The sequence below is a fragment of the Hyperolius riggenbachi genome, chromosome 1 (genome assembly GCF_040937935.1).
Source record: "Hyperolius riggenbachi isolate aHypRig1 chromosome 1, aHypRig1.pri, whole genome shotgun sequence".
Lineage (NCBI taxonomy): Eukaryota > Metazoa > Chordata > Amphibia > Anura > Hyperoliidae > Hyperolius > Hyperolius riggenbachi.
Window position 1 is genome coordinate 663320080 of NC_090646.1, and position 25549 is coordinate 663345628.

General features: G+C 45.3%; 1 protein-coding gene across 2 annotated transcripts in view; it reads left to right on the forward strand.

Moving 5' to 3' along the window:
- Positions 1 to 25549, forward strand: part of PHF24 (PHD finger protein 24) — a 196641-nt gene that overhangs the window by 161552 nt on the left and 9540 nt on the right. For both annotated transcript variants that reach the window (XM_068272170.1, XM_068272178.1), the window contains exons 5-7: positions 3034 to 3236; positions 12423 to 12589; positions 17113 to 17214. In XM_068272170.1, coding sequence (XP_068128271.1) covers positions 3034 to 3236; positions 12423 to 12589; positions 17113 to 17214 — 472 coding nt within the window. The remainder of the gene's footprint in view (positions 1 to 3033; positions 3237 to 12422; positions 12590 to 17112; positions 17215 to 25549) is intronic.

Below are 25549 nucleotides of genomic sequence, written 5' to 3' on the forward strand. Positions count from 1 at the left end.
CATTGGACTTTGGGCCCTTTAGCGCAGTTAGGGTGCAAAAAAGTGCCACACATGTGGTATTGCCATACTCGGGAGAAGTAGTACAATGTGTTTTGGGGTGTATTTTTACACATACCCATGCTGGGTGGGAGAAATACCTCTGTAAATGACAATCTTTTGATTTTTTTACACACAATTGTCCATTTACAGAGTTATTTCTCCCACCCAGCATGGGTATGTGTAAAAATACACCCCAAAACACATTGTACTACTTCTCCCGAGTACGGCGATACCACATGTGTGGCACTTTTTTGCACCCTAACTGCGCTAAAGGGCCCAAAGTCCAATGAGTACCTTTAGGATTTCACAGGTCATTTTGCGGAATTTGATTTCCAGACTACTCCTCACGGTTTAGGGCCCCTAAAATGCCAGGGCAGTATAGGAACCCCACAAATGACCCCATTTTAGAAAGAAGACACCTCAAGGTATTCCGTTAGGAGTATGGTGAGTTCATAGAAGATTTTATTTTTTGTCACAAGTTAGTGGAAAATGACACTTTGTGAAAAAAACAATAAAAATCAATTTTCCGCTAACTTTTGACAAAAAATAAAATCTTCTATGAACTCACCATACTCCTAACGGAATACCTTGGGGTGTCTTCTTTCTAAAATGGGGTCATTTGTGGGGTTCCTATACTGCCCTGGCATTTTAGGGGCCCTAAACCGTGAGGAGTAGTCTGGAAATCAAATTCCGCAAAATGACTTGTGAAATCCTAAAGGTACTCATTGGACTTTGGGCCCTTTAGCGCAGTTAGGGTGCAAAAAAGTGCCACACATGTGGTATCGCCGTACTCGGGAGAAGTAGTACAATGTGTTTTGGGGTGTATTTTTACACATACCCATGCTGGGTGGGAGAAATAACTCTGTAAATGGACAATTGTGTGTAAAAAAAATGAAAAAATTGTCATTTACAGAGATATTTCTCCCACCCAGCATGGGTATGTGTAAAAATACACCCCAAAACACATTCTACTACTTCTCTTGAGTACGGCAATACAACATGTGTGGCACTTTTTTGCAGCCTAACTGCGCTAAGGGGCCCAAAGTCCAATGAGCACCTTTAGGCTTTACAGGGGTGCTTACAAATTAGCACCCCCCAAAATGCGAGGACAGTAAACACACCCCACAAATGACCCCATTTTGGAAAGTAGACACTTCAAGGTATTCAGAGAGGGGCATGGTGAGTCCGTGGCAGATTTCATTTTTTTTTGTCGCAAGTTAGAAGAAATGGATTCTTTTTTTTTATTTTTTTTTGTCACAAAGTGTCATTTTCCGCTTACTTGTGACAAAAAATAATATCTTCTATGAACTCACTATGCCTCTCAGTGAATACTTTGGGATGTCTTCTTTCCAAAATGGGGTCATTTGGGGGGTATTTATACTATCCTGGAATTCTAGCCCCTCATGAAACATGACAGGGGGTCAGAAAAGTCATAGATGCTTGAAAATGGCAAAATTCACTTTTTGCACCATAGTTTGTAAACGCTATAACTTTTACCCAAACCAATAAATATACACTGAATGGTTTTTTTTTAATCAAAAACATGTTTGTCCACATTTTTCGCGCTGCATGTATACAGAAATTTTACTTTATTTGAAAATTGTCAGCACAGAAAGTTAAAAAAATCATTTTTTTGCCAAAATTCATGTCTTTTTTGATGAATATAATAAAAAGTAAAAATCGCAGGAGCAATCAAATAGCACCAAAAGAAAGCTTTATTAGTGACAAGAAAAGGAGCCAAAATTCATTTAGGTGGTAGGTTGTATGAGCGAGCAATAAACCGTGAAAGCTGCAGTGGTCTGAATGGAAAAAAATTTTGGGCTAGGGGTGAAGGAGTTTCAAAAATAATGAAAATGTATTGAATTTTTGTATGGTAAGTGAATAATGGTGTATTTGGAAGTAGTTTTACTTTTTGGCCACAAGATGATGCTATACGTACTACGTTTTCTAAAAATAGAAAACTGAACCAAATATTTACATGTATATGTAACATGTATTTATAGGTGTTTGTAAACAAGGACGTAGAAAAGCGTGGCAGAAGTTGCTAAGTGGTTAATAGGAAATAAATATGGCAGCCTCCATATATCGCTCTCACTTCAGGTGTCCTTTAAGTGACTGTGTTACATTTGCTAGTGCTGATCGCTGTCTGTACTCTATACAGAAGTACGGTATGTAGAAAATGAGATTTCTCAGGTGAAGAAAGTTCATGGAAGTGAGATGTCTTATTGATTTTCTAAAGCTGTTCAAGGAAAACAAAACAAGTTTACAGTTTATCAGCCGCCCGCTGTGTGATGGGGTCAGAGAATGGGTGTCACATCAATATATGCCTCCCGTCAGATATGACATCCTTACAAAGGTGACACAGTGTATGGACAGTTCTGAGAATGTATTCACACCTGCTGCCCAGCCGCCCACATACGTTACATCTACAGAAACACACAATGCCCTGATTACTTTCTCAAGGCCAGTACATGCAGGAAACCTAATTCAGGTTTGCAAAGAAGGAAGCCTCCCCTTCCCCCAAGAAATTGTTCTTCTTCAAATGCATCTCTGACTCTGTGTTACTCCTGCCTGCTTGGGGGACACATCATTTGGGCACCTGCTATAGCTGACCTTGGCAGACTAAGGCAGGTCTTCCCAAGCCTGTCCTCAAGGCCCACCAACACTGCATGTTTTGTATAAACCCACAAAGGTAGTTAATCAGCTCTGTTGAGACACTAATCGGTTTTCTGCAAAACATGCACTGTTGGTGTGGTACTTGAGGACAGGGTTGGGAGGCCTTGGTCTAAGGATTCAAAATAAGTATATTATATTTACAACCGTACTTCCAGGCAAACTGATTGCAAGCTCAGGCAGTAAAACCACATCACACAATAAAGATGTTGCCTTCATTGAAAACTGTGTGTCATTATAATCTGCATTTACCTATTGCACACTCAGTCCTTTTCCGCCCTGCACTCACTGCTGCGCTCTGCTGTCTCTTCCTGTGCACAGAATGTCCGCTCACACTGGACGACTTCCTCCACTACAAGCATCTGGTGAACCGGCACATGCAGGAGAAGCAGCTGAGCGATGAGCTGGAGGAACAGGCCTCTCTGCAGTTCTCTTCCATGGACCCCGAGAAGAAGGGCCAGATAGAGTGGGCCGACTTCCTCTCCCACGAGTCCATCTGTCTCCTGCAAAAGCTGCGCAGCCAGGTGAGTCCTCTAACACCTGACCGATACAGCTCTGCTTATCTGGATCGAATTTAAATACCTGATCTGGAACCCCTTAACCAGCCACTTCCTGTAGCACAGTCTTCCTGAGCTGAGCGTTATAGCCTTCTCAGGTAAATCTACCTGAGCCCCGCCTCCCTGTATTCTCAACTGCAGGATGGTGCTAAACCAAAAAAATAAACCAAAAAGCACAAACCAGTATATGCTGCTCGAAAAATACTACACTTTATTAAAAATATGAATATGTATTAAACAATTCAATTATGCATATACACACACACTATATTTAAATAATGTCAGGGATTACTGACACAGAGTTGTATGATAATGCAATACAAAGTGCTGCTGCTGCTGACACCGATCACCCAGGGGGGAACCTCCATAATAGATAGATCCCTTCCAGCTATGCTCATATCCTGGCCCTTAGAGGAACCTGTGACTAGGCAGGACAAATTGATCAGGTAGGAATAGGTATATATATATATAACAAAAGCTATCAGCTCTAAGCCTATTGAAAGAGAAGGGAGGGGCCTAAAGGATGTTCATACAGCCTTCACATAGAAAATGGACCTTGGCGATATCCTTATCTACCTCCGCGAGGAGACCACAATAGAAATAACGCAAAATAAAGGGTCATAACCACTCACGGAGGGCATAGATGAACATGACCAATATGATCCAATGATGTCAAGCGATATACAACCTAAGTGGAGAATAAGGTGCCAGGGGTCCGCTATGTTAGGACAAGGATAAGCCCCATAAACCTAGCCGATGAGGTCCAAGCTGGGGATACCTATCTCCGCCTCATGGGGCGACCTAAACTTAGAATAAAGTGTATCATTGAAAAAAGGTCCTAAACTCTCTCAGAGGCAGGAAATAGGCACAACCAGCCTGATCATACAAAGTAACAAACCTAAGACCAAGGGCCAGCGTGAGGATACAGCTGCAAGGAAGACCTAGTATGCACCATATCCTGAATACTGTGAGGGACCTAATAGGTAGCCATTATATAATTTTAAAGGGCACCCCTCACAGAGGATAATCGGTGCAATCAATGTGATCTAGTATAACATCTATTCATAGAATACACATATGCCAGCAAGCAATATATTTAGTGTTGCTGGGAGCCGCTGTAGAAAAAATGAATTGAATCATTGAGTCCTATGCCATAAAAGACATATGGGGCTGACAAAAATATACAGTATTACGTCAGACTATATTCCACATATTTAGTCATTGACCAAATAATCTATAATGTTCACAGCCTGATCACAGCTGCGCGCTGATATTGAAAAGTATGCAGTATTGCCACCTAGTCACTGTAGAGATAACTCCAAATCATAAGATATGTCCAGAGATTGAAGTGCCACTCATAAATGCATATAGAGCAGAGTTCATCTGAGTAGATATGCTTTGTTGCGGCCTCACTTGATGACACAGAAAGTCAAAGTGGCAAACTGGCACTCTTAGTGTGGTAAATGTCCATCAGACGTACATAGATCTGCATAGATGAAGACTTTTTAGCCTGCAGATAGTGCCATAGAGCTACCACAAGTGTACAATGTCCACAAAGCGTATCAAATGCTGTTATAAAAGCGCACGTCCGTCTGGCCTGCGTAACTCACAGATCCCATTTAGGACTAGTAGACAGTCAATGCATGTTAGATTGCGCTCAATTAGGCTTTAGGACTGAAACAAAGCAAAAGCAAAGACAGCACTCATCTTATCTGTCATCCGGACGGTGCTAAACCAAGCAACTGCTGCTCACAGAGCTTCCTGTCAACCCAGTAGTATAACGAAGTGGTAGCAGCCCCCACGACCACAAGGGGAGGAGACCCAGCAGGGAGGAGTGGCCTTCCTTCCTCCTCTTCAATCAAGGCCCACCTCCAGTGCTCCCCTGGCTGCATCAGACCCACCGATCAGCGCAGTAGCAGTAACAGGGCTTACATCTTTCACCACTGAGTCTCGCAAAACACATTTGCTAACTCCCAGCTACAGCACTTTCCTACCTTTATCTGGTCAGCAGGCGCCAGTCAGCCAATCAGGTGTACGGTCATACACCCTTTGCCTGCTGTACCAAATCTATCAGGAATTGCATAAATTAGCATTCAGGTGGGAGCCTTCGTTTGGACGTAATCGTAGATTACATCTTTTACAGGGACGCCCCGTGCAGGCAGGTCTCCCACACGGTCCCCTCCCTAACCGCTCACCTGTCACCCGCATCCTGGTGCTGATTTATGTAATTCCTGCTAGATTTGTTACAGCAGGCAAAGGGTGTGTGACAGTATACCTGATTGGCTGACTGGCGCCTGCTGACCAGATAAAGGTAGGAAAGTGCTGTAGCTGGGAGTGAGCAAATTGTGTTTGTTGCAGTTAGCATTCAGTTCAGAGGCGGTGGGGGTGAATTCCCTGGGGGTGAGAGGTCCAGGGCCCACCCACACTTCCCTCTGGGTATTGCATGGTGGTTTAGGGGCCCCAGCCAGTGAGAGAGACTGGGGCCCCCGGCTGTCGTGCGATCCAGTGTCTGTGATTTTACCATTGAGTCTCTTCAGCACTCCCACTGCAGCCACTAGATGTCACTGTCCTCTCTGGTTTATGCCCTCCTCTTGCTTTTTAGCATGTCGTGTGCAACGTGCAGAGATATTTAAAGGGAACCTTAACTGCGTGGAAAAATAAATTCACTTACCTTGGGGCTTTCCCAAGCCTCCTGCAGCCCTCCTGTGCCCGCGCCGGTCCTTCGGTGCCCTCCGGTCTCCCTCCGCCGCTAAGTTTCGTTTTCGGACGACTGCCAGTCGTCCTCGGGCCACTTCCGCATTCCTCGTCGTAAACTGCAGTAAAGCGCGTCCGCATGACGCGTTTGGCGTCATGCACATGACGCGTTTGGCGTCATGCGGACGCGCTTTACTGCAGTTTACGACGAGGAATGCGGAAGAGGCCCGAGGACGACTGGCAGTCGTCCGAAAACGAAACTTAGCGGCGGAGGGAGACCGGAGGGCACCGAAGGACCGGCGCGGGCACAGGACGGCTGCAGGAGGCTTGGGAAAGCCCCCAGGTAAGTGAATTTATTTTTCCACGGCAGTTAAGGTTCCCTTTAAGAGAAAGGCAGAGACCAGAGAGGACACCTAGTGGCAGCAGAGGGCGTGCCAGAGAGACCCGATGGTGAAAGAGGTAAGCCCCGGCCATCATTGCCACCGCGCTGATCTGTAGATCTGGCACCACCAGGGGAGCACGGGAGGGGGTTCTGGTGGAGGAGGAGGAAGGAATAAGGCAGAGCTCCCCCTCCTCGCTGGGCTTCAGGGGAGGGTTCTAAATGTAGGATGGGCCCTCTAAAGGTTTTGCAGGAGGGCCCCATGGTACCTACCCTTTTCAGCCAGACTGCATCAGACCAGATTTTTTTGTTTGATTTTTTTGATAACAGGATATTTAGTTGCAGAAGCCAATTTTAACACCAAAAATAAACTGTGGTGGTAGTTGATATATTTATAAATGTTCCAGGGGTTATGCACTTTAACCACTGCACCCCCAAGTGGTTTTTACTCTAACGGTGCAATTTTCACCTGTCAGCGGTCCTCCCTTTCATTCACCAATAACTTTATTGCTACTTGTCACAACTAAATGATCTATATTTTGTTTTGTTTTTTCACCACAAATTAGGTTTTCTTTGGGTGGTACATTATGCTACGAATTATTTTATTCTAAATGCATTTTAACAGGAATCATAAGAAAAAAAATAATTATTTCTCAGTTTTTGGCCATTATAGTTTTAAAATAAAACATGGTACTGTGAATAAAACCCACATATTTTATTTGCCCATTTGTCCCGGTTATTACAATGTTTAAATGATGTCCCTGGTACAATGTGTGGCAAGACTATTTTATTTGTAAATAAAGGTGCATTTTTTTTGTGTCCGTTACTAATTACAACCCCATATATGCAAAAATAACAGTAGTATACCCTCATGCCATACATACTAAAAATGCGGAGTCCCTTACGGAACTATTTATGTATTTTTTTTTTTAAATGCTGTCATTTTTTTTTTCACAAGTGTTTTATTTTGGTAACTATGGGGGGTGGGGGGTCAAGAAGGAGGTATTAATTTATTTTTATTTAAAGTATGTAATATTGAAATATGTAGTGTAAAATGTCTTTTTTTTAATTTCTGTGTGTAATTTTTTTTTACCACTAGGTGTCCTCATAATCACTGTTTCTGTGAGACAGAGACAGTGTTCTTACAACAAAGATCATTGGCTTCTCATTGAAGCCATGATCTTTGCTTAGGGGCACTTTGATTGGTTCAGGGAAGTCTTTTTCCCTTTCGCCAATCGCTGCCCTGCGGGCCTGACGATTTATCGCAGCAAGGTGATCGCTCGTGACAGGCTGATCGCCTTGGGGACAGTAATGGCGAAGGGGTGTCCGTTAAGAGGGACAAATAGGGCGTTTTAATATAGCGGGTGGGCAGGAACTAGTTAAACAGAGAAGGTCGGCATGACATACAGTGGTGTGAAAAACTATTTGCCCCCTTCCTGATTTCTTATTCTTTTGCATGTTTGTCACACTAAAATGTTTCTGCTCATCAAAAACCGTTAACTATTAGTCAGAGATAACATAATTGAACACAAAATGCAGTTTTAAATGATAATTTTTATTATTTAGTGAGAAAAAAACCTCAAAATCTACATGGCCCTGTGTGAAAAAGTGATTGCCCCCTTGTTAAAAAATAACTTAACTGTGGTTTATCACACCTGAGTTCAATTTCTGTAGTCACCCCCAGGCCTGATTACTGCCACACCTGTTTCAATCAAGAAATCACTTAAATAGGAGCTATCTGACACAGAGAAGTAGACTAAAAGCACCTCAAAAGCTAGACATCATGCCAAGATCCAAAGAAATTTAGGAACAAATGAGAACAAAAGTACTGTAATTGAGATCTATCAGTCTAGTAAAGGTTATAAAGCCATTTCTAAAGCTTTGGGACTCCAGCGAACCACAGTGAGAGCCATTATCCACAAATGGCAAAAACATGGAACAGTGATGAAACTTCCCAGGAGTGGCCGGCCGACCAAAATTACCCCAAGAGCGCAGAGAAAACTCATCCGAGAGGCCACAATAGACCCCAGGACAACATCTAAAGAACTGCAGGCCTCACTTTGCCAATTAAGGTCAGTGTTCACGACTCCACCATAAGAAAGAGACTGGGCAAAAACGGCCTGCATGGCAGATATCCAAGGCGCAAACCACTTTTAAGCAAAAAGAACCTTAAGGCTCGTCTCAATTTTCCTAAAAAACATCTCAATGATTGCCAAGACTTTTGGGAAAATACCTTGTGGACCGAGGAGACAAAAGTTTAACTTTTTGGAAGGTGCGTGTCCCATTACATCTGGCATAGAAGTAACACAGCATTTCAGCAAAAGAACATCATACCAACAGTAAATTATGGTGGTGGTAGTGTGATGGTCTGGGGTTGTTTTGTTGCTTCAGGACCTGGAAGGCTTGCTGTGATAGATGGAACCATGAATTCTACTGTCTGCCAAAAAATTCTGAAGGAGAATGTCCGGCCATCTGTTCGTCAACTCAAGCTGAAGCGATCTTGGGTGCTGCAGCAGGACAATGACCCAAAACACACCAGCAAATTCACCTCTCAATGGCTGAAGAAAAACAAAATGAAGACTTTGGAGTGGCCTAGTCAAAGTCCTGACCTGAATCCTATTGAGATGTTGTGGCATGACCTTAAAAAGGCGGTTCATGCTAGAAAACCCTCAAATAAAGCTGAATTACAACAATTCTGCAAAGATGAGTGGGCCAAAATTCCTCCAGAGCGCTGTAAAAGACTCATTGCAAGTTATCGCAAACGCTTGATTGCAGTTATTGCTGCTAAGGGTGGCCCAACCAGTTATTAGGTTCAGGGGGCAATCACTTTTTCACACAGGGCCATGTAGGTTTTGAGGTTTTTTTTTTCTCACTAAATAATAAAAACCATCATTTAAAACTGCATTTTGTGTTCAATTAGGTTATCTTTGACTAATAGTTAATGGTTTTTGACGAGCAGAAACATTTAAGTGTGACAAACATGCAAAAGAATAAGAAATCAGGAAGGGGCAAATAGTTTTTTCACACCACTGTATATATTATAAAATATACATCATGCATAATTTAGCTAGGGCACCCTCTGTATTCCTCCCAGTACAGGTTTCCTATCAAGTTGTACAGAGTGGAGTGGAAGAAAGTTGATATTGGGGAATGTTTATTTTATCTAGTGTTAGTGAACCGAGCACCATATTTAGCACCTAGGGGCATCTCAATAACACATTAAAAATGCATGGCAACAATGTTTCCTATTATTAAAAAAAATCCTTCCATTTTATCTTGCCCAACACACAAATTTCAGGCAGCTAAGGACTAATGTAATTGTTTTCTTGCACACATTAGCAGAGAGAAGACAATATGTTTCATCAACAGAGGGGGTGGATAATTAGGGTAACAGAAGTCACAGATTCTATCTTCACACCTTCCCTCTGGATAAATAAGGGCAGCTAGAAGGGAAGGGGGGACATGGCAGCTCCTACAGCTATTAGAAACCAGGAGAAATTCCAGGGATAAAAAGGTACTTGGTTCACTTCAATGACATTGGGTAGATTTGCTTCTGTAATTTTACGTGTATTTTTCACAATTTTGATTCTGATCGTAATTACGTTTTTGTGGGTAATCTTGATTTCACGTAATTTTTGCAAGTTACATGAAATTATGTTCACCGAATCCACCAGCGTGTTTTCATTAATGTTTGTGTTAACCACGCCACATGTCTACTGAGTAGCGGTGAGCGAATATGGCCATTTTTGTTTCGCCATAATGAACGCACAGATGAGAATATTTGCAAAAATATATGGGCATGAGACAACACATTTTTACATAAATTAATTGATGGGCATGAGCAAAAAAAAATTTCAAGAAAGTTTTCTTTCACAAAAATTTGTGTCTTGTATTAACAAAATTGTGAAATTAATCCTCCTGGCGGTATGAAAAATTCCGCCAGGAGGCAGCGCAGCAGTTTTTTTTTTTTATATATATCATGTAGCGAGCCTTCGGCGATCTCCGATCAGGAAATCCCGTTCAAAGAACGGGATTTCCTGGAGGGCTTCCCCCGTTGCCATGGCGTCGGGGCGGGATGACGTCACCGACGTCGTGACGTCATTGGGAGTCCCGATCCACCCCTCGGTGCTGCCTGGCACTGATTGGCCAGGCGGCGCACGGGGTCTGGGGGGGGGGGGGCCCGCGCCGCGACGGATAGCGGCGATCGGGCGCGGGGCGGCGGCGATCGGTGTGCTGGCGCAGCTAGCAAAGTGCTAGCTGCGTCCAGCAAAAAAAAAAAATTAAGTAAATCGGCCGAGCAGGGCCAGAGAAAACCTCCTGCGCGGCTTACCCCGAACGCCAGGAAGGTTAAGTGTAATAATAATGGTAACATGCAACATAATTTAGCATTAAGGAAACGTTGCATTGTTTTCACATCGCACTTAAAAATTTGGCTGAAAATGTACTACTATAAGAAAAAGTGGCCCTAGATTAGGTATTTATAAAATTTGGCATCTGAAGATGTTTTAAACACTCTCTCTATCCAGCTACGCATTTATTTTGTTGCGTTTACCTAGGGCCTAGAGATATTTTAATTTTAGAGACTGAGGAAAAAAAGAGATAAAATTGCTCTTTTTTGCTGCTGAAGCAAATTTTTTGGTAGATAAGTCTTATTAGATGAATTTACCAGGAATGTACCAAAATGTCTTAGAATGACAACTCCCACTTGAGGGAAAGCTTAGTAAACCATTTACTGTAAACTCAGGAGTTAGGGTACGTTTCCACTTGTGCGTTGCGTTTGTGACGCGAAAATCGCGTCAACGAATCCACATGCGGGTGTGGATTCGTTCGTGTTTCCATGCGGATTTTCACGCGGAATCGCTCGCGGTTTGCACTATGCGATATTAACCATGTCAATGCCGGAAAGCATTGACATGGGTTTTCACGCTAAATTGCACGCGGAAACGCCGGGAAAACTGCAAGACTAACATGCTTGCGGTTTTCCTATTACATTACATTAGCGGCGATTCACGTGCGGGTGTGCGGCGTGCGAATTCTGATGGCTCTGCCGTGCAGATTTTTTCTGCACAGCAGACCGCACAGAATTCCTGACAAGTGGAAACAGCCCCATCCACTTGTATTGGTTATGCGAATTTGCATGCGGACAACTCATGCGAATTTGCATGCGGACAACGCATGTGAATTTGCGTTAGTGGAAACGTACCCTAAGTCAAATATCTCTCACACCAACATTACTTCTTCTGCTGTAAGATCGTGTTATGAGAAGAGAGAGGAAGAAAAGGAGGTTTGCAATGGGAGCTATATGACAGGTTTGAAGGTTTGGATTTTGCAGATGACATTTGTTTGCTGGCACGGTGCTTCAGAGATATGCAAGATACATTGGTAAAATTAGAAGAAGGAGAAGCATCTGCTGCGGAATTAAAAATTAATGACAGAAAGACAAAGCTGATGAAAAAAATGTAACTATAGATACTAGTAGCCTCTGAGCAGCAAGGCATGAGCCATTTAACCTCGAGGGGTTTTTAAAAATAATTAAAATGTATTTTATTTTTCTATGGGAAGGTGTATAATAGGGTATTTGGATGTGGTTTTACTTTTTGGCCACAAGATGGAGATACAGAGTTGGTGTGTTCTAAAAATAGAAACAGAACCAAGTGTTTGTATTCCTTTATATTTGTGTAAATGCAGGGAGTACCGATACTAGTGCTGGGGGAGGTGAAAAGGTTTAGATGTTAAAGTGGACCTGAATTCTTGCACAGGACAGAAGGAAAGCAGAGAGAAATACAGCCTGTATGTATTAGTTTAGCCTGTCTGATTCCCCCTCAACTGAGACTAATTACCATTGTAATTTGATCTCTCGGCTGTGCCAGCTCAGGAATCTCCTCTGCCATGGCAGAGCTGCTAATTTGTAAACACAGGATGTTAACCCTATGTCTGCTTCCATGAAAGCAGGAAGTAGACACACTGCAGATTACTTAGCATGTCATTGACCTTCCCCAAATCATATATACTTTACAATGCATATGTTGCCTCCTCTACCGAATCACAACCTGAGCCATTGTCTGTGTCTGTCCTGATAGAACTCTCTGCTGCGGCTCCTGTCTGTGAAGGAGCGGGAGAGGGTCCGCTCCACCTTCCTCTCACTGGACCAAGATAACGACCGGCTGATCAGCGCCAGCGAATGCCGGAGAGCGCAGCATGGATGGTTCTGCAAGGCGTCTAAAGAGGCAGCATCGTGTAATGTCAGGTGAGGGAGCAATGCCCTAACGCTGTACAGAGTACATAGTCATGTCACTGACTGTCCTCAGAGGAGCTCACAATCTAATTCCAACCATAGTCATAGTGTAATGCCCTGCCATATTATTATTATGTATTTATATAGCACTGACATCTTCTGCAGCACATTACAGAGTACATAGTCATGTCACTGACTGTCCTCAGAGGAGCTCACAATCTAATCCTACCATAGTCATAGTCTAATGTCCTACCATATTATTATGTATTTATATAGCACTGACATCTTCTGCAGCACATTACAGAGTACATAGCCATGTCACTGACTGTCCTCAGAGGAGATCACAGTCTAATCCTACCATGTCATAGTCTAATGTCCTACCATATTATTATGTATTTATATAGCACTGACATCTTCTGCAGCACATTACAGAGTACATAGCCATGTCACTGACTGTCCTCAGAGGAGCTCACAGTCTAATCCTACCATAGTCATAGTCTAATGTCCTACCATATTATTATGTATTTATATAGCACTGAAATCTCCTGCAGCACATTACAGAGTACATAGTCATGTCACTGACTGTCCTCAGAGGAGCTCACAATCTAATTCCCACCATAGTCATAGTGTAATGCCCTGCCATATTATTATTATGTATTTATATAGCACTGACATCTCCTGCAGCACATTACAGAGTACATAGTCATGTCACTGACTGTCCTCAGAGGATCACACAATCTAATCCTACCATAGTCATAGTCTAATGTCCTACCATATTATTATTATGTATTTATATAGCACTGACATCTCCTGCAGCACTTTACAGAGTACATAGTCATGTCACTGACTGTCCTCAGAGGATCACACAATCTAATCCTACCATAGTCATAGTCTAATGTCCTACCATATTATTATTATGTATTTATATAGCACTGACATCTTCTGCAGCACTATACAGAGTACATAGTCATGTCACTGATTGTCCTCAGAGGAGCTCACACTCTAATCCTACCATAGTCATAGTCTAATGTCCTACCATATTATTATTATGTATTTATATAGCACTGACATCTTCTGCAGCACTATACAGAGTACATAGTCATGTCACTGATTGTCCTCAGAGGAGCTCACAATCTTATCTTTCTGTGTATATTTCCCTAGCTCTTGTTTTCAGTCTAGTCCTTTTAGATGAATCTAGGAAAGTGTTTTTTGTTTCTCCTACTGTTCCCTGTGATTTCTGTATACTTTGTTAGACATTGCTTGTATTAGTTACATTGACAGTGAGGGCTCGTTCACACTAATGGTGTTTTCGGCCTTTTTTCAAGCACAGGCGGTTTTTAAAATCGCTCACAAACGCTTGTACAATGAATGTCTATGAGAAGGTTCATACCAGCACGTTTCGTCCGCTTTGCGCTGCGCCTGCCTGTACCATTTTTAAGGCGATTTTGCTATAATGGAAGGTATAGGAAGAGCGCTAAACGCTTACAGAATCGCTTTATGCAGCAATTGCGTTCGCGTTTTTAAGAATAAATAAATTGTATTCATTATTTTTCGGGTCAAAGAGTTAATTTCCTGACATGCGTCAGGGAGTGAATTAAAAAAAATCACTCTGTGAAAGCACTTTAAAAACAACGCAGCACGCAGGCAAGTGCCGAGAGGCCCTGAAAAAAATCGTGCACAAAATCGGAAAACGCTTGCGTTTGCGATTTAGATTTTAGATGTGACCAGATCCTCACTGTATGTTGTTTCACCCAAGTTTTATGGAAGATGGTTGCTTTTTACGCGTGGCAAGTGCCATAGACTGCGCGGACACATCGTGTAATAATCGTTTATAGCTCTGTACACACCGCTGACCCTGATCAATTATCTTCTGATGTGATCTGCCAGGACGGCAGTTCCAAAAGCATCAGAATTGTTGTGGTTCCTTCGTCTAAAAACTTTTTTTCCCCATGATATCAAAAAGATCCGGCATTCGTCTTGCTAATTTTTTGTATACTGTGGGTACATGACTTTAGGCCCCCAAAATGCAGGGGAAGCAGCTGGGATGGTCAATGGAATGATTTTTTTTATCCACATAGGGCGAACATCTTCTGTAGCGCTGTACATAGTACATAATAAATAGTGGGGAGGATAGATGCATGAGACATTGTACAGCAAAGTCCCCGTTATCCGGAACTTAGACAACTGGAAGTCTCAACTAACGGGATGCCTGGGGACTTTGTTTTGGGCGGGTTTTGAAGCTTTTAAAATACTTACCGAGCCTCCAGTGATGTGTAGCCGCCTCCTGCAGCACCTAGCGGCTTCTGGCATCCGTGCACGCAAATCGCTGTGTCACCCGATGGCGTTTCCCGCTAGGTGATGCAGAAATAGACATCACTGGAGGCTCAATGAGGGCACGTTCACATTAACCCATTCAGGTTCCGTTGTTTTCACGTGAGAAATGTTCACCTCCCATTCATTAGCCTATAACTTGATCACTACTTATCACAATGAACTGATCTATATCTTGTTTTTTCCGCCACCAATTAGGCTTTCTTTGGGGGGTACATTTTGCTAAGAGCCACTTTACTGTAAACGCATTTTAACAGGAAGAATAAGAAAAAAATGGAAAAATGCATTATTTCTCAGTTTTCAGCCATTATAGTTTTAAAATAATACATGCCTCCATAATTAAAACTCACGTATTGTATTTGCCAATATGTCCCGGTTATTACACCGTTAAAATTATGTCCCTATCACAATGTATGGCGACAATATTTTATTTGGAAATAAAGGTGCATTTTTTCCATTTTGCATCTATCACTATTAACAAGTTTAAAATAAAAAAATATAGAAATATTTCATCTTTACATTGATATTTAAAAAGTTTAGACCCTTAGGTAAATATTTACATGTTTTTTTTTTTATTGTAATGGTTTTTTTTTTTTATAGTAAACATTTTATTTGGGTAGTTTTGGGAGGGTGGGATGTAAACAATAGGTTTATAAGGTAAATGTGTGTTCATTTTAATTTATTTTTATTTTCAGGTGTAGTATTACTTTTTGGCCACAAGATGGCGGCCATGAGTTTGTTTACATGACGTCACTCTAAGCGTAACACACGCTTAGAGAGACGCATGGGGGAGGTAACAGCCAGAAAAGGCGCAGCTTCCGAGAGAAGCTGTCGCTTTTTCAGCGGGGGAGAGGAATCAGTGATCGGGCACCATAGCCCGATACATTGATTCCCTGGCTACCGAATCCGCGGCCAGGAGTGCGCGTGCACGCGCGCGATCGGCCGCGGGAGCGCGCGGTAGCGCGCATGGTTCCTGGACGTAGTTTCTACGTCCAGGAACCAAAATAGGTTGAGGGTGATTTTGTTTTTTGGTTTTTTTCACGCTAGCGATTTTAAAAATCGCCTCAACCTCCCTGGCGGTATGATTATTTCCAGATGTTAGGATCTTTTCTGAACATTTCAGACCCTAAAATCAGGAAACAATCGTGCTGCCAGGAAGCCAGCAGCAGCCCCTGCTCTCACTCACCTCCCTGGGCTCCAGCGCTGCAATTTTACCTCCATCCACCAGGTGGCGCTGTAACACTTTGGTAAGATCAATGATGGTGATCTCATCAGAGTGACTCAGTCAGAGCCTCCGAGGACAGGAAATAGAACTGCTACCGACGTCTGGATTGCCCGGGAGGTGCATAAAAGCTCCCCGCTGCCCTCCACTTCCATTAAGCCTCAGGCGGCTAGCCTAACCTCAGCTCGGGATTACCCCCAATTAGATTAAAAGCACTAGTGCAATGTTGCTCTGTGCGAGTGTTCTCACATGAGCGATGAGCTTTCTATCCAATCGCAAACGCGGCTCCTGCACCATTTTATTTCGTTTGCAATTCAATAGATAGGATAGGAAAATCGCTAAGTGCTTGAAAAAAGCTCTTTGAAAAGCGATTTCCCGATCGCTTTCAATGAGTAAATACATTGTATTTATTCATTTGCGGGGCAAAGAAAAAAAACATCGCTATAGAAAAGCGCTTCTCTAAGCACAAATCATTCTGAAAGCGCTTAGAAAATCGCTTAATAAATCGCTTAGCTGTCGATTTATAATGTGAACAAAACCTGAGTGTTTAGGGGGGAGGTTTGTGCTTTCTCCTCCAGGGGCGCTCAAGCAAGCGGCAAGCACATGTATGCAGCATCAGGCGATCACCGCTGCTGCTGGATACGAAGGATTCTGCTGTACAATACATGCATTTCAGAGTTGCAAGAGCTGAATTCTGTATGAGTTGATGCAAATTGTTTGCAAATGCATGCAGTTAAGAAATGGGCCAGTTTTATCCAGAAGCTGCTGTGTTTGATTGGCACATTGTCAACCTAGGTAAATTGACCTAACATTTGCATCAACTCAGAATCCTTAGCATCTTATTGGCCATCCTTAGTCATGGTTAGTGGAAAATCTGCAGCTTATTCCCCTTTGTTGCCGACTGACAAAGTGCAGATGAACTTAACAAACATTTGTCTTGCCAGACAAGGTTAATGTGGTGTCATGTCTTGTCCCCTGCCAGTATTAGCCATGTCGGGCCGATGTCGGAGAGCAGCCCAGCCAGTAGCACCAGTGGAAAAAGCCAAGAGAAGATCCCACTAAGCACAGAGTCTGACGACAGCAGGTGAGTGACCACGTGACAATGCTGTAGGGATTGTGAGTCAGCAGGTGAGTGACCATGTGGCAATGCTGTAAGGATTGTGAGTCAGCAGGTGAGTGACCATGTGACAATGCTGTAGAGATTGTGAGTCAGCAGGTGAGTGACCATGTGACAATGCTGTAGGGATTGTTAGTCAGCAGGTGAGTGACCATGTGACAATGCTGTAGGGATTGTGAGTCAGCAGGTGAGTGACCATGTGACAATGCTGTAGAGATTGTGAGTCAGCAGGTGAGTGACCATGTGACAATGCTGTAGGGATTGTTAGTCAGCAGGTGAGTGACCATGTGACAATGCTGTAGGGATTGTGAGTCAGCAGGTGAGTGACCATGTGACAATGCTGCAGGGATTGTGAGTCAGCAGGTGAGTGACCATGTGACAATGCTGCAGGGATTGTGAGTCAGCAGGTGAGTGACCATGTGACAATGCTGTAGGGATTGTGAGTCAGCAGGAGAGTGACCATGTGACAATGCTGTAGGGATTGTTAGTCAGCAGGTGAGTGACCATGTGACAATGCTGTAGGGATTGTGAGTCAGCAGGTGAGTGACCATGTGACAATGCTGCAGGGATTGTGAGTCAGCAGGTGAGTGACCATGTGACAATGCTGTAGGGATTGTGAGTCAGCAGGTGAGTGACCATGTGACAGTGCTGCAGGGATTGTGAGTCAGCAGGTGAGTGACCATGTGACAATGCTGCAGGGATTGTGAGTCAGCAGGTGAGTGACCATGTGACAATGCTGTAGGGATTGTGAGTCAGCAGGAGAGTGACCATGTGACAATGCTGTAGGGATTGTTAGTCAGCAGGTGAGTGACCATGTGACAATGCTGTAGGGATTGTGAGTCAGCAGGTGAGTGACCATGTGACAATGCTGCAGGGATTGTGAGTCAGCAGGTGAGTGACCATGTGACAATGCTGCAGGGATTGTGAGTCAGCAGGTGAGTGACCATGTGACAATGCTGTACGGATTGTGAGTCAGCAGGTGAGTGACCATGTGACAATGCTGCAGGGATTGTGAGTCAGCAGGTGAGTGACCATGTGACAATGCTGTAGGGATTGTGAGTCAGCAGGTGAGTGACCATGTGACAATGCTGCAGGGATTGTGAGTCAGCAGGTGAGTGACCATGTGACAATGCTGCAGGGATTGTGAGTCAGCAGGTGAGTGACCATGTGACAGTGCTGCAGGGATTGTGAGTCAGCAGGTGAGTGACCATGTGACAATGCTGCAGGGATTGTGAGTCAGCAGGTGAGTGACCATGTGACAATGCTGCAGGGATTGTGAGTCAGCAGGTGAGTGACCATGTGACAATGCTGTAGGGATTGTTAGTCAGCAGGTGAGTGATCATGTGACCAGGGCCAGGCAGAGGCAAGAGAGGCTCCAGCCTCAGGGCGCAGTGTAGGAGGGGGTGCAGGGCGAGGCAGAGGCAAGAGAGGCTCCAGCCTCAGGGCGCAGTGTAGGAGGGGGTGCAGGGCGAGGCAGAGGCAAGAGAGGCTCCAGCCTCAGGACGCAGTGTAGGAGGGGGTGCAGGGCGAGGCAGAGGCGAGAGAGGCTCCAGCCTCAGGGCGCAGTGTAGGAGGGGGCGCAGGGCGGGGCAGAGGCGAGAGAAGCTCCAGCCTCAGGGCGCAGTGTAGGAGGGGGTGCAGGGCGAGGCAGAGGCAAGAGAGGCTCCAGCCTCAGGACGCAGTGTAGGAGGGGGTGCAGGGCGAGGCAGAGGCGAGAGAGGCTCCAGCCTCAGGGCGCAGTGTAGGAGGGGGCGCAGGGCGGGGCAGAGGCGAGAGAAGCTCCAGCCTCAGGGCGCAGTGTAGGAGGGGTGCAGGGCGAGGCTGAGGTGAGAGAAGCTCCAGCCACAGGGCGCAGTGTAGGAGGGGGCGCAGGGTGAGGCAGATGCGAGAGAAGCTCCAGCCTCGGGTTGCAGTGTAGGAGGGGGCGCAGGGCGAGGCAGAGGCGAGAGAGGCTCCAGCCTCAGGGCACAGTGTAGGAGGTGCACACACAGGGCAGAGGCGAGAGAGGCTCCAGCCTCAGGGCGCGGTGTAGGAAGGGGCGCACAACTCACTCAGCTATCATTCCCCTATTGTGTTTGAAGCAGAGAGCAATAAGAAAAGGGGGTACATGGCAGTGACTGGGTGCTGGAGGACCTTGTCTCAGTTCTGCATGTGACAATGCTGCAGGGATTGTTAGTCAGCAGGTGAGTGACCATGTCGGGACTGTTTTCTTGGGTGTGAGTTACCTTTAGGGACACTTTGCCTTACTTTGTTTTGGGGGAAACTCGGCCCCCCATTCTTTAAAGGGGTTCTGTGGGGGTTCCTGAGGAGAAAAACTGCCACTTACCTGGGGCTTCTATCAGCCCCCTGCAGTGGTAATGTCCCACGCCGTCCTGCTCCCATCTGTCGTTCCCCGCAGCCGGCACCGGGCTATTATTCGGCTGTCACACAGACGAATAATGCGTGTTGCCGCGCCTCCGCTCGCGTCATCTGAGGCTTACTGCGCAGGCGCAGTACAACGGAGCCTTGTACTGCGCAGTAAGCTTCCGATGACGCAGGCGGAAGCGAGCGGGTGCGCGGCCACTGTAGCGCAGCCGCAGTTGGATCCCATGCCGCTTAGACCGGGGCCGGCGGCGGAGAACAGCAGATGGGAGGAGGACGGCGTGGGACATTACCGCTGCACGGGGCTGATAGAAGCCCAAGGTAAGTGTCTGTTTTTCTCCTCAAAAAACCCTAACAGAACCCCTTTAAGTTACACTACATGTCCATTTTTTTGTAGCACCTATTCCGAAAAGTTTTGCCACAACGCACTTAGCATGCTTGTTCCAGGTGTGAGCTCTCTGGTTGCATGCTTATTACATGTGTGGGTCCGCTGCTGACTGCATGCTTGTGCTAGGTGTGACATCACTGGCTGCATGCTTGTCCCAGGTGTGACTCTGCTGGCTGCATGCGTGTTCCAGTTGTGACATCACTGGCTGCATGCTTGTTGCAGGTGTGACTCCACTGGCTGCAAGCTTGTTCCAGGTGTGACATCACTGGCTGCATGCTTGTCCGAGGTGTGACTCCACTGGCTGCATGCTTGTTCCAGGTGTGACTCCACTGACTGCATGCTTGTTCCAGGAGTGACTTCATGCTTGTCCGAGGTGTGACATCACTGGCCGCATTCTTGTTCCAGGTGTGACTCCACTGGCTGCATGCTTGTCTGAAGTGTGACTCCACTGGCTGCATGCTTGTTCCAGGTGTGACATCACTGGCTGCATGCTTGTCTGAAGTGTGACTCCACTGGCTGCATGCTTGTTCCAGGTGTGTATCTCAGGCACTGTTGAACCTAAAACATGATCCCCTCCTTAGTTGAGATGTGTACATTGAGTGGATTTGTGGCCTCTCGCCTTGCTTTTTCCCTCTTGCTGTTCGGCAGGACATTTTTCATAAAGTGCACCGAAATGTACTAATTTCACGGTTGGGAAATACCGCTGATGCTTCTTTTTAGATACCCCTAGCTGGCTAAAAAATGAAACAGAACCATTATTTTTAATATCATATAGAAATATGTCACAGCAGCAGTTGTGGCTTTCATATTACATTATGTTCACCCTTCCCATTGGTCGATAAAACCACACCGCGAAAAATCGGCTAGTACACTATCGGTAATGTAGCCATATTCTAGTACAGGGGTCAGGAACCTTTTTAGCGGAGCAAGCCATGAACGCCACATATTTTAAAATGTAATTCTGTGAGAGCCATACAATATGTTTCAAACTGGGACAGTGTGCATGCGCAGCAGAGGGCTCACGTCCCTGTTGCCATGGTGATGTGTATACAGTTGATCCGCCGGGCAGAGGAAGTGTCAGACACGTCTTCAGCTTCTCTTGGGTTTCAGCAACATCAGCAATTTCCCTGAGAGCCGGACAGGAGAAATACCGACTAAGAGCTTGTACAATTAGCTCGCTGACTTGGGGGTTGGTTCACTTTGTAGGACGAGATGCCCGCACTTTGGCCCAATAGGCTGCCTATCAAGTGACAGGCAGCCTATTGGGCCAATCAAAGTGCGGGTATCTCGTCCTACAAAGTCACTGGACCTGACAGGATCCAGGGGGGGACAATTGGAGAAGCCGTTAGTTTTGGGGAATGCGAGTAGGTTAGTAGTGCACGCTACAGCAGTAACGTGCCTACTTTGAACATTTTATTTGCGCTGCCACACTATGCTGTGCTGCTTGAGCTGTGTAGCTTTGTGAATCAACCCCTACTGATTTGTCTGTGAGCCAGATGTAGCCATCAGAAGAGCCACGTCTGGCTCCCGAGCCGTAGGTTCCCTATCCCTACTCTAGTATTATGAAGTGCATAAAATATTGGTAAATGATACTGAAGTTTTACTATTTTACTATAGCTAAAGCCAACCCTATTCTAACATAGTACCCTTTCTCTAGCTATATCTAACCATGCCCCCATCAAATCCTAACCCTAACTTTGCCAATGCCCAACCTTACCCCCTTCCCACCTGACCTTACCGCCCCTTCCTGCTGCAGGGTAGTCCCTGGCAAGACAATCGCACCTCAGCATTTCCCTGTGCACCTTACCCTGTGGCAGAGCATAATATGCATAGCTCCACCCCCAAACAGTGACGTGCTTCCTGCTGTGCAGGAAATACGTCACTGCAGAGTCTGTGCTGCCTCTGCATGACCACTTCCGCCACTTCACGTCGCACTGCAGGCAGTGTGGCCAGTCCCATAGGTACTATGTGTGAAAGTAGCCTTAAAGTGGAACTGTAACGACAAAACGGCCCCTGGGGGGTACTCACCTCGGGTGGGGGAAGCCTCAGGATCCTAATGAGGCTTCCCACGCCGTCCTGCGTCCCTCGGGGGTCTCGCTGTAGCCCTCCGTACAGCCGTGACGCAATATTTACCTTCCTGGCTCCTGCGCAGGCGTTCTGATGGCTGTCGGCGCCGAAGTAGGCGGAAATACCCGATCGCCGTCGGGTCTGCTCTACTGCGCAGGCGCAAGTTTCCGGCGCCTGCGCAGTAGAGCGGACCCGACGGAGATCGGGTATTTCCGTCTATTTCCGTGCCGAAAGTCGCCACAGCGCCCCCGCTGGAGCCAGCAAAGGTAGATATTGAACTGACAGTCGGCACAGTCGCCGGCTGTTCGGAGGGCTGCGGCGAGACCCCCGTGGGACAGAGGACGGCGTGGGAAGCCTCATTAGGATCCGGAGGCTTCCCCCACCCGAGGTGAGTACCCCCCAGGGGAGGTTTTTGTTGTTACAGAGTCTCTTTAAAGGACTTACGAGCCCAAATAAAAAAAAAAGTTCTGTACCTGCATGATTTTTTTTTTTTTTAAATGCAAAATGCGTTTTATTTTGCAATAAAATTGTCCAAAATCATTATACGATTGGTTCTTTCATATGCCAAATACATCCTCTCGTTTTTAACAATTTTTTTTTTTTTTTTTTGTTTCAATACATTTTTAATGAAAAGTTTTACCATTTTACAAAGATTATGCATGAGTCACTTTGTAACATACCTGCATGATTTTTGAAGGCACAGGGGACGCCGTACACGCCTTCCATGCAGTTCCGCCGGGTCCCTGCTGCTTAATTTCCCCCCGGCCGGATCCCACAGCCCGGGTTGGGCTCTCCTGCCTCCTCAAAAATGGCCGCCGGAGGTTGCCGCGGCTGTGCAGTCCACACAGATGCGAGTGCAGCTGCGCAACTCTAGGTCCTCCCTCCCCGATCTACGCTACAGGCTGTCTCCTGTACCGTGGATCAGGGGGAAGGCCCTAGAGCTGCACAGCTGCACTTGCATCTGTGTGGACTGCACAGCCGCGGCAACCTCCGGCGGCCATTTTTAAAGGAAGCAGGAGAGGCCAGCTCGGGCTGTGGGGTCGGGAGCCGGCCCGGGGGAAATTAAGCAGTGGGGACCCGGCGGAACTGCACGGAGGGCATTTGTATAGCGCTATTCAGCTGCAGCCACTGGGATGTACTCAAGAGGCCACCCAGCAGTGTTAGGAAGTCTTGCCTTGAACTCCTCTGCTGAATAGGATCGAATCCCTAGCCAGGATTTTAACCCTGGTCTCCCATGTCAAAGGCAGTGCCCTTAGTCAGTACACTATCCAGCCACTAACAAAAACCCTCTTTACCACGCTGAACTTTAACACCCCTCCCCGTGCTTAAAGCGGATCCGAGATGAAAAACTAACTATGACAAGTAACTTGTCTATATATCTTATCTATAGTTTAGATAGTTTACACAGCAAATATAGCTGCAAACAGCTTCAACGGTTTATGATTATTTATTCCTGTGGCACAATGAGGGCAGCCATGTTCTGTTTGTCACATTACACACAGACAAGCTGCAACTGCATCTCCAGCTCTCAGCTCAATCCCCTCTCCTCCTCCTCCCCTCTGCCTCTGAAATCTCTGGCTAGTAACCTCCTCCTCCTGCCCAGACTGAGCTCCCGTAAGCACTTGCTACATGAGTCTGAGAATGCCAAGGCACTGTGAAAAGCTGTGGGCGAGGCTTGTTTAGTTTATAGGAAATTAGAGTATTAAAACAAAAAAACAAAAAAAATTGGCTTTGAGGAATGCCCTATAAACTATATGAAAGGAACACAGTTGTGCAATGAGTAAAAGTTTATCCCGGATCCACTTTAAGGGACCACTATCACAAAAAATTGTAAATGTAAATTGTACATTTTAAAATACATGTACACACATACAAATAAGGAGTATATTTCTTCCAGAGTAAGATGAGCCATACATTACTTTTCTTCTATGTCGCTGTCACTTACAGTAGGTAGTAGAGATCTGACAGAACCGACAGGTTTTAGACTAGTCCATCTTTTCATGGAGGAGCCTCAGCATGGCCTTTATTCTTTATATAAATACTTCCTAAAAATGATCTATACAAAGACACTGGCCAGCCTCCCTGCTCGCTGCACACTCTTTTGGCAGCTGGACTAAGCAACTGCCGTTCAGGAAATGCTTTTGAAAATAAAGAAAACCCTGAAAACCCCCCCCATGAGAAGCTAGGCTAGTCCAAATTCCAAAACATTGTTGCTTCTGTCAGATCTCTACTACCTACTGTAAGTGAAGCAACATCTGATAAAAGTCATGTATGGCTCATATTATTCTGGAAGAAACTCACTCCTTAATTGTATGTGTTTACGTGTATTTTATATTTCCCAATTTTCGTGATAGCGGTCCTTAATCACCTCCATGCCTGTACCGTAAAACGTCGCCTCTGGACGAATCGCTGCACATACCCGCTGCTCTCGCCGATCACGACGCTGTCCCATCTCCGCCGGTTCCTCTCTCCGCCGTCGCTATGACGGCAGAGCTCTGTGAGCAGGTCAGGGGCTGCTTTCATTGGCTCCTGACGCTGTCTATCAATGTGGGCCAATTTGATTGGCTCGCCGTGATCACGATGTCAGGAGCCAATGAAAGCGACTCCTGACCTGCTCACAGAGCTCTGCCATCTTATAGATGGCGGAGCGAGCAAATTGCTGCATGGAAAGAGCAGCGAGATTGGCGTAGCGGCGGGGACGCGGAATACCGAAGCAGTAGAATCTATGTCCAATCAGAGCCGCAGCACCACCTGCTGGACGTAGATTTGTACTGCTTTGGTCCGGAAGCAGTTAAAGCGGATCCCTCACCCACCGCAACAAACAAAAACAAAACAAAAACCCCACTAAAACCCCATACTAATATCGTTTATAGCAGGTACTTTGATTCCCACATTTCCTGCTATAAACCTTATTTGTATGGGGGCCTATCCTGCTATAAATGATATTTGTATGGGCGCCTGAAGATATCTCAAAGATTTCATAATATAGAGTGTGTGGAGGGATTCGAGCTGATAGATTCTTCTCTGATCAGATAATGATCGGAGGGGCATCTATCTTTTGGCCACATAAACCAGTCTATGGCCGACTTTAGTGAATTGTTCAATGGATGCTTCTAAGCGCTGTAGCAAACATGGCAATGATATAAAAATATAATAATAATAACAACAACAATAATAATAATAATGGTGAAATAATAAATTGTTACAGCCTATTTAGTGCAGTAAAGCTTCCCTCTGATCTCCCGTTAAAATGTATGATAAGAGAGAACCAGGTAACAGCGAACATGGTTTTTTTTCGTTTCCTATCACTATTTTATCACTTACTTTCAACCTGACGGTAATTACTGTGTTTAGTGACTGCGTATGACTGAGCCTTAATTTATGACTGCGTGCTGAAATGTTAAAAGATCTCACTGCTCCTAAATTATACGGCTCGTAAAAATGGGAATGACGGAAATGAGAACTTAGAATGAGAGCGGTGCCAGA